Genomic DNA, 9,722 nt, shown 5'->3' on the forward strand with positions numbered 1-9,722 from the left:
AATCACTTAATTACAAGTCCTAGACTTGTAATTTATATCTTAAATGAATGATTATAATTATTGACATTGATTTAAAGACATACTAACTGCATTTGATTTTATTATGATGTCATAATTATCCTAAATATGCAAATTTTGTCTGTGAGATGGTGATTTTTTAAAAATTGAAAGCATAGTTTGTTAGTTATCTTAATAAAAAAAATTTTACTAACACAAAACTTTTTAGGTATACTTGCTTACCTTTGAAAATTTAGGTGATGTGGTATGAAAATTAGCAGGATGTATGATGTCATAGTTCATTTAGCTTTAAGTGTTCAAAAAACCCTTGGATAATTATTCAAATAGCATTATAACAAATTAACAAAATATTAAAAAGTTTTTATTTTAGGCAAGATAATGTTGTATGTCACTGGACATTAAGTTAATGATTGCAAAATAAAGACTTTTACAAAGAAATAAAGAATATTGCAAAAAAAAACAAGCATTTACTGTATCATTTAGTATTAAAACTTACATTATTACAAAATGACTGATACTTTTTAAAATTTTAATATAAAACAGCTGTCACATGGTTGATAAAATCTGATGAACTATCTGTTTAAAATAATTAGGTAATTGTAATACTTATAAACATTTAAAAAACTATCATTTAACTTTCTGTAAAATACATCTGTTTTAAAAAAGATCTATTTGGATATGGTATTATGGAAAAAGTAAAGATCTTTCATTAAAAACATTTCATTCCCCTTTAATTTTACAATCAAGAATAGAATCTATGTGCAAGTTCAGCAAAATCACATTTAGGTGGGTGTTTTCACTTCAAATTATTTCCATCTCCAATTCTCATGAGGTGGCCAATCTTTATATCAGTCCATATAGTAGTTATCCATCACAATAGAACTATCTTTCAGCTGAGAATTTAATTTTTTGACAAAGTTAGTCTTTATATGGTTAAAAAGGTTGGCATATAAACCATTGGGTACATAAACAACAACTGATTCTAAAAAAATCAATTGGTAGGTTATTAAAAATTTTATTTTTAGTGTGGCATCATATTTACTGAATGGATTTGATAGAGTTTTGTCAGGTAACATTTTTAATTCCTAAGAGAATTAATAACAGTGAATAAATTGTGGTGTATCAAAAATAATTTACAAAACTGACTAAATCTTTACTTTGTGGTGATTAAACTATACAAAACTCTATCTTAAAAAGAACTTTAAAATTGAGGTAATGAAATTTTTATTTATCTATATATTTAAAAAGTTATCATAGAATCATGAACAAATACTTTTGAAAAACATCATGCTTATAAATATTTTACCTTAAACAAACCATGTCAAATCTGACATGCTTTTTTAAAAATTATAAAATTAAGGCCATTTGGGGAGTAACTTTTTTTCACAACTTGATATTATTTTGGTGAATTTTAACTAAGCTCAATGTTGATTTTTACAGATTTTCAAAATTTAAAACAATTTTTAAGATATAGATTGTTAAAGTTGAAGAGTACAATTAGCTCTTTATGGAAGTAAAGAACTAAAATGGCAAAAAAATAGAAACAGGATTCCACTTCCATAGAAATCCCTATAAATTTGCCACATCTAAAAAAGACAGAAAGTTCTCTAGGATATTTTTAAAAACTGTAACATCCCTAGACTTTCTTAAAATTACTTTTTTTGCTTGAAGGTTGAAATATTTATGATGGTGTAACTGATATTATTATTGATTTTAAGTTTTATTTATATTTAAGAGTGTTTTGTAAATCTAAAACTATCAGATGGCTGATTTAGAAAAAAGTTGTATTTTAAGGCCATAGGGGAGTCCACCTTGAATTTTAAAAGTTGATCTTATTTTGAAAATTTTTATCTGAGCTATCAGATATGTGTAACCACTTTACAAATTCAAAATAACTTTTTAGATATAAACAATCTAAGTCATAAAGATATAAACCTCCACAGTTTCAATATAGAAGGCGCAAACCATAAACACAAAAAAAGACTTTTTCTTTAAAAATCTATCTTCTCCTTCATTATTAAATCAATTTTTTTTTCAAAATTTCACATTAGGTTCATAGTTAATATTTAAATCAGTTGAATGCAAAAAAAAAAATTTGAAATAAAAAAAAGAAAAACTTAATTTTTTATGTTGTTTTAATCTAAAATTTTTAAGTATTTACAAAAGCCCAACATCAAAAGTCTTTTTAAACTATAAAAGGATTCTTTCCTGAATGTTTGAGGACTTAGCTCAAAAAATGAAGGAGAAGATAGATTTTGAGTGAACTTAGAAATCCTATGAAAATTATCATTAAAAATATTGTGGCACATACATTTGTAGTACAACATTTTACAAAAATAACAATATCTTAAAAACTAATGAAATTTATACATAATTAAAAACTGGGGCTTGTACTTTATACATAATGCTTTCATTTAACAGCCAATGTTAAATTTATTTTTTAAATGTTGAACCCCTATATACCCTTAAGTTTTCAAAGTTATTTAAAACTTAAAAAGTAACTTAATTTTTACCTTCTTGTTGTCAATCATATTCAAAATAGTCTGTATAACTTAATCTTAACGAAGATAAAATATTTAAAGTTGCTTAAAATAAATTAGGCCTTTTTGGCCTTTTTTTAATATTCAAAATCCCTCATATCTTAGTTATTTTATTGATATACTAAAATAATACTCCTCCACGTATTTTAATACTGTCCATAGCATAAGGTTTTTATTATGAGGTATAAACTATATAAAATAAGCATGAAGACTGAAAAATTAAACTATATTCTACAAAAATAAACTTAATAACTTGAAAAAATAACAGCAATATCAATTTAAGTCAAAGAAGAGTATGAATCAACAGCTTAATACAGTTGTTAACTTACACAATCTGAAAGACATATATTTTTGGTAACTTTTCCTTGAAGTTTGTTATTTTCCTATCGTATTTCCTAGAAATAATTTTTAAGGTTTTGATGGGAACCCTGTTGACAACACAAAAGTCTATTTCCTATGTTTTTAAAATCAAGTTTTCAGGAAATGACCCTTGTTTAAGGAATTTATTTAGTTTTCAGGAAATGATCCTTGTAATATTTGGAAAGAATTGATGAATCAAATTTAAAAAAAAGGCTCAATGTCTTTATAGCTTCATAACATATTGAAATTGTTTAATTACTAAAAAGTTATAGAGCAAAATTTTTAAATCATATATTTAGATATATATTTAGCTAAAGAGCTTTTTGTGGACCATGCACACTGGCTTTCATATAATTGCATATAAACTTGAGACTTTTTAATAAACTCTAGATTACTCAAGTTTATTTTCAGTCAGGCTATTTATTTTTTGACTCAATGAGTGGAAACATTTTGTAATTGTTTCATGAAAGAAGCATAATTAAAACAAATGAAATACTGTTTTTGTAAAAAAAAAATATTTAAATACACAGGTCACTCTAAATAAAAGGATCATAAAACAACTAAAAATATTGTTGGTATTTCTTATTCATATTTTTCAGTTACCATTCTAAAAAGTATCCTTTAAAAGGAAGTGGGCTGCTTTTTAAGTTACCAGGTCTTATTAAGCAGAAAATTTTTATGTGGTCAATTTTGTACTATAAATTTTATTACAACAAACCTTTTCAACAATAATTACAATCAAATTCAAGGTAAATCAACACCACTGTTATACTAATAACAAACAATTTTTTTTTCAAAACAAGTTTTATTTGGTTTGCACCAAATGCTTTCAAGCTAAAACATGTGGCCACTAATTTTTGGTACCCTGAAAGTATTAAAGAAATAAAAATTATATTGTTGACAGAAGTTAAAAAAAAATATCCACAATGTCTTCCATGCCAATGAACCCCAAGCCGTTTTTGAACCAGCTCACTGGAAAGCCCGTCATGGTCAAGCTGAAGTGGGGAATGGAGTACAGAGGTTAGTATAGTTGTTCAATCATTATATTAATGATTAGTAACATTTTTGTTCAACTTATTATCATAAGTAGTCGTTTTTAAAGTAAATAGTTGTTAAATTATTATGTATGTGTTTACATGAACATGCAAGAAGATATTGGGCTAAACTTGAAATAAAAAAAACTAAAACAAAAAAAAAAATAAACCTTGTAGTTTCAAGCTCTCAATTTCAGTCAATTAAATTGATCATTCTCCTTATCATAAAGTTGAGAACTTTTACTGTTATCTATAAGTAAAAAGTACACAAAACTATTATATTAATGATTAGTAACACTTTCATTTAAACTTTTATTATGATAAGTAGTCGTTTTACTGATGATGATTTTTAGTTGTTTTATTAAAAACCTAAAAGTAGTTGTACGTCCATTGATATTTTATCTTGGTATTTAGTATATAGAAACCTTGTCAAATTTGCTAACACATGAAAAGGAGGTATTTCTGCAATAGACAATTGAGATGTTTATTTCTTAAAAATACCCTATGTTGTCCTATACACACTGATGATTTTGCTAAAAGAATAACAGTTTTTTGATAAGAAGTAGTATATTTTTTATTCAAAGTACTGAATTAGAAATTATTTTTTAAATAAGCATTTAGCTAGAAAACATCTTTGTATATAAGCTTTTAAGGTATTTTTAGGACTTGCTATAAGCCTTAATAGTTTTGACATATATTTTAGTTTTTATGACTTATTTTTAAACAAAATGTAGAAAAATTTTGCTACATTTGTATGTATTTTTTAAAATTAATTGTATTCTCCATATAAGTTGCTCAACAATTGTTAATAAATATACTATACAATTTACTTTTATAAACATTGTTAGCAGTCATATATTGATGCTTATTTACAGAATACATAGTGATATTTGATAACTAAGTACAAAATATACTACATTTAAGCTTACAAAACTTTTGATAGCAGAATAGAACCATACCAAGTTTTTTAAAGAAGTTTAGCTTTTAACAATAATTTAACCACCAACTTGAAGTTTTTAGTCACTAAAATGGCATATGGCCGCTTGTCAGCCCACTGTGTTGTTATGGGTACGTTACAATGTTATCTTCATATTCAGATAAATAAAAAAGTATCTTATATTACTTAACTAATGTTTTTTTTATTGTTATAAATTAAACTATCTCATACTTATAATTCTTAAGCTTATATAGTTTACATCAAAGTTTTACAAAATTTAAAAGTAAGTTATGTAGATAGTTGTTTATTATCGAAATTGATTAATATTATTAACTTGAATTTTAAAATTGTGTCCTACTTATGTATAATTGGACTAAAAACTAATTTATAAAATTAATTTGAATTTGCCTCTGAGATTATTACTTTAAGATCCAAACATTATGTTTAGAGTGCCACCCACATTAGATAATGAGTTTTTAATTATCATCTGAAGCTACATTGCAAATTGAAATCTTTATAAACTACAAAATGCTAAAAAATAACTGTGTATATAAATCAAAATTGTAAGTTAAATTTTTATTCTTACTATAACTTTTAAGTAAGTGAACTAATTTTGTATATTTTAATAAATATACTAAAAAAACTTAATACTAATTTAATGTAATTAATGGAATAATTATATTATTTATTTACAAGTTGTGTCTTATCTTTATCAAATCAGTAAATTTTAGAATAACATGTTTGGTATGAAAATTGTTTATTTACTATATCTAGAAACATAACATATTCAATTTACTTTCTAATTTTTAAGTTAAAACTCTTCAATTTATTGAAAACTTATAACTTGTTTACAAAATAATTTGGATTAAAAAACTAGAAATGTACACTGTTTTGTAAATAGATAAGGTAATTGTACTGGTATTAGTTTTAAATTTCCAATTAATTTTTATACAGTTATATGTGCTTTTAATAACTTACATTTTATTTATTCTAAAAAAATATAATAGATACTCACTACCATACATTGTAAAACAAATTTGCTCTACATAGTGAATCTTTTGGAATTTAATATTTAAAATCATGTTGTATGACAAAAACTTAAAAAACGTTTTAAGTATAAAAACACACTTTTTATAAATTCGTTTAGTTTAAAAACATTTTTTACAATTAATAAAATAAAAAAAAGTAATAAATGAAAAAAGTTAACAAATGCTAATAGGCATTTTATAAACAAATAGTAAAATTGAACTTAAAATTTTGTCTATTTTAAAGTTATGCAAATTAAAGAAAGATAAAAATAATTGTTATTAATTGATTTATTTCCTAAAAAATTATGAATTTTTTTTTTGTAATTTCTTTTTGCTAAGGATACTAGATTGCTGTAAGTTTATGATATGTATTTTTTTAATGTTATATTTTAATTCAGATCATTTAATTATTGATCATTGTAATTAAAAGTTTTATTTTGCTAGTAACTACTAATTGGTTCTTATTATTTTACAATTAAGTATACTAATTCTTAAATAGTTAAACACTATATTTTTGAAATTTGATGGTATTCTCAATATAATAAATTGCTCAGCAATTGTTGTTAAATAAACTTAACAATTTGGTTTCTTTTAAAATTTTTAGCAGTCACATGTTGATAGTTAGTGAATTATGTGAGCTTAATGATATTTGATAACTATGTACAAAACGCAGTCAAAAAAATCTGTAGCAACTATGCTAAATAAACTTCATTCCTTTCAAAATTTCACTGTAAAGTTTCAAAAACAAAGTAAGATAGTTTTAAGTTCTTTTAATTCAATAGCATATATATAACCACTTCAGTTATTGTTTACCATGGAGATTCAAGTTTTTCAAGCTTTATAGTAGTTGCAACTTACTTGTAGCCACAAATGAAGCTTATTCACTAAATAATATACCTAATGTTTATTAACAACAACAATATTTTGAATAAAAATATTATTTGTAGTTGTTAAAAGGATATATGAAGTTGCAACTTTAATTTCTTCTATGATAAATTAATATACTAATAGTAAAATAAGTTTTATCTGGTCAGTGTTGACGGATATATGAACATGTATTTTACTAACTTATGATATAAATTTAATAAAATAGCTAATTATATTAACAGGATATCTGGTCAGTGTTGACGGATATATGAACATGCAGTTGGCCAACACCGAAGAATTTGTTGAAGGTAACAAGGCTGGTAACCTCGGTGAAATTCTCATCAGGTACTAATATTTGATGAAATTGTATTGAAATTGAGTGAATTTAATTAGAGTTAGAATTTTTTGGCCATTAAGGCTGAAAATATTTTTTACAAGTATTTAAAATTTCAATTTTGCCAACAAAGCTGGTAATAATTGATTTAATATGAGTCAATTTTATTTGGTTCTTTTGATATATTTTTGTTTAAATATACAAATCATAATTATTAAACTATTTTGAACAAGGTTTTGTTAAAGTTTTATTTTACAACAAAGTAGCTTATATTTTTAATAAAAAGTTTTTGTTGTTTAGAATAACTATTCAAATTAGTTAAATGTTAGTAAACAAAAACTTAAGTAGAGTGCTTGTAAAAATATTTGTCAAAAACAAATTACATTGTTAAAAAGCTTATAATTTAATGATAGTACAAACTGGTTACAAAGGCTATTGAGTTAAGTGTGATCTGTTTAGATAATAAACTAGTTCAAAAAATGCAAAGCTTAAATTATTTAATTATTAGTTGACATTCATTCATATTAATTCATTTTAGTAGTTGTATAAATCACAGGTTTCAAATGTTACTTGACTATAAAATATGATTAAAACTGAACTAATTATCTGAATGTGATTTTTTGGTAATGAATGAAAACTGAGTTTTTCAATAAGGTTGATATGCTCTCAAAAAATTTCTTAGTTATAAATTTATTATTACACTGTTACTTCAATGTTTTTTTTAAATACAAAAGCCAAACTTTGAATAGATTTTAAAATGCTGAAAATCATTAGTTTAGTTGTAAACTCACTCATTATTACATAAACTATATCCTGCTTAAATTTTCTATTGGTATAAAATCTTATTATTGTTAAATTTCGTTATTTAGTTTTGGTTACAAACATCCTAAGTTGTATTTTTATTTATCCTGCTTTGATATTGTTCTTAAGCTTAAGTTTAATATCATAACAGTTCATTAAAAAAATTATGCATCTTTTCAATTTGTCAAAACTAAAAGTAAATATTTTTTTTGGTTATATGAAATACTTAAAGATATTTTGCATAAATTTTTCACGGAAAAAACTAAGTTTATCGATGTTTTATACCAGAGAAGATTAAAAAGCTTTAAAATAAATAGAGCTACTCAGCTCAAATTTATATGTTTGAAATAAAATATTTATTGTCATGCTAAATTTTTTTAAGTGTCTATAATGGTGTCAATTTTTCCATCAATAAACTTTTGACCACAGTTTAATAAAGTGTTTTTAAAATAAAAGCTTCTATTTTTATCAAAGTTATAATATGTCATCAAATAAACCTTGGTTTTAATTGCAAAGTTAAACTAAGCAAACGTAATTTTTATGCATTATAGTCTGATTTAAATGTTCTGAAATATGTAGTCTTTTCGCTTATTAATACAATAATGTATTCTATCATTTCAAAAGACACTGATATTAACAAATTACATTTATTTAAAAGTTCATTTTGCATATGTATTATATATCTAAGAACTAATACTAAGTGTCCTCTTAGTATCATTGCTTTCCATAAAACGTTTTCGATTAGTACTTGCTTTTTCCGCAACTTAAGTTATAGCACTCAGCAACTTTATAAATTAATAAAACTTTATCACAAGTAAATAAATATCATATTTTATATTACAGATGCAACAACGTCCTCTACATCAAAGGTATTGAGGAAGGCGAGGCCGGTGAGGTTTAAACGATTCTGATTGGCTCAATCATCAAATTGCAGTGATCTGATTGGCTCAGTTGTTCACCAGTGTACTTCAAATGAGCACTTTATTCTTGTTCAATTTTTCACACGTGTGCTGCACTTTTTTTTTACGATGCACTTAATATCATGTTATTTTAAACATTTAAAATTAAATTCAAGCATTCCTATAATGCGCTTTTTATGAACTTTAAAAAGTTTGTTAATTTAAAAATTTAGTCAAACCTTCTGGGTTTTTAGATTAATTAAAGTTGTTTTGATTGTCAATAAATTGATTCAGTTGTCTATTAATAAATTTGTTTTGTATAAAAATTATGCCTTTTAAATTAAATATTAGTATATTTAAATTTTAATGTTTCTAATTGTTTTTTTCTATCTATGTATTGTTTTAATAGATTAAAATTATGTCTCCAATTAAAAACTATTGAATGAAAATTTTACTAATAATCAAAAAGTTAAAATTAGTAAATTTTACTAATATTCTAAATTTATGGCTTGAAATAAAACAATAGCTACTTATATTTACTTGGTAAAAAAAAGTTAACTAATCCCGTACAAATTTATTTTAGGTATGATAAATAAAGATTAAAATAATATTGAAAGAAAAATAAAACAAGAAATTAAAAGTAAAATAATAAAAGGATAAACAAGTATATTAATATCTTAGTTACTGGCTACGCTAACATAATTAGTTTTTCATTTACAGATACAAGTTTACTTATTATCTTTAATAGCTCTTTTTCAGCGTTGGTGTTAAATACTTTGCTAGCTGCAATTTTTTTCTTGTGTATGTACTAACGGGTGGGTTACAGTGTAAATACTTTTAACGTCATTAGGTCCCTTAAGTCACCGGAGCTACAAATTACAAAGCATTGTTTATAAATGGGGAG

At 23.9% G+C, this 9,722-nt stretch overlaps 1 protein-coding gene across 1 annotated transcript; it reads left to right on the forward strand.

Moving 5' to 3' along the window:
- The first annotated feature begins 3,820 nt into the window (after positions 1-3,820).
- On the forward strand, positions 3,821-9,006 carry LOC145845740 (small nuclear ribonucleoprotein F-like). The gene is made up of 3 exons (XM_082952809.1): positions 3,821-3,938; positions 7,027-7,129; positions 8,763-9,006. Exons 1-3 carry the CDS (start codon positions 3,845-3,847, stop codon positions 8,818-8,820), a joined length of 255 nt encoding a protein of 84 aa, XP_082808935.1. The 5' UTR covers positions 3,821-3,844; the 3' UTR covers positions 8,821-9,006.
- The last annotated feature ends 716 nt before the right edge of the window (positions 9,007-9,722 follow it).

Source organism: Thalia democratica, unplaced genomic scaffold (assembly GCF_965202585.1).
Source record: "Thalia democratica unplaced genomic scaffold, ktThaDemo2.hap1.1 HAP1_SCAFFOLD_147, whole genome shotgun sequence".
NCBI classification, from domain to species: Eukaryota; Metazoa; Chordata; class Thaliacea; order Salpida; family Salpidae; genus Thalia; species Thalia democratica.

Excerpts from the sequence above, each read along its gene's own strand:
- LOC145845740 (XM_082952809.1), top strand. The coding sequence starts at position 3,845 with ATGTCTTCCATGCCAATGAACCCCAAGCCGTTTTTGAACCAGCTCACT. Across the intron at positions 3,939-7,026 it reads GTGGGGAATGGAGTACAGAG|GATATCTGGTCAGTGTTGAC; the intron begins GTTAGTATAGTT and ends TTATATTAACAG. Across the intron at positions 7,130-8,762 it reads CTCGGTGAAATTCTCATCAG|ATGCAACAACGTCCTCTACA; the intron begins GTACTAATATTT and ends TTTATATTACAG.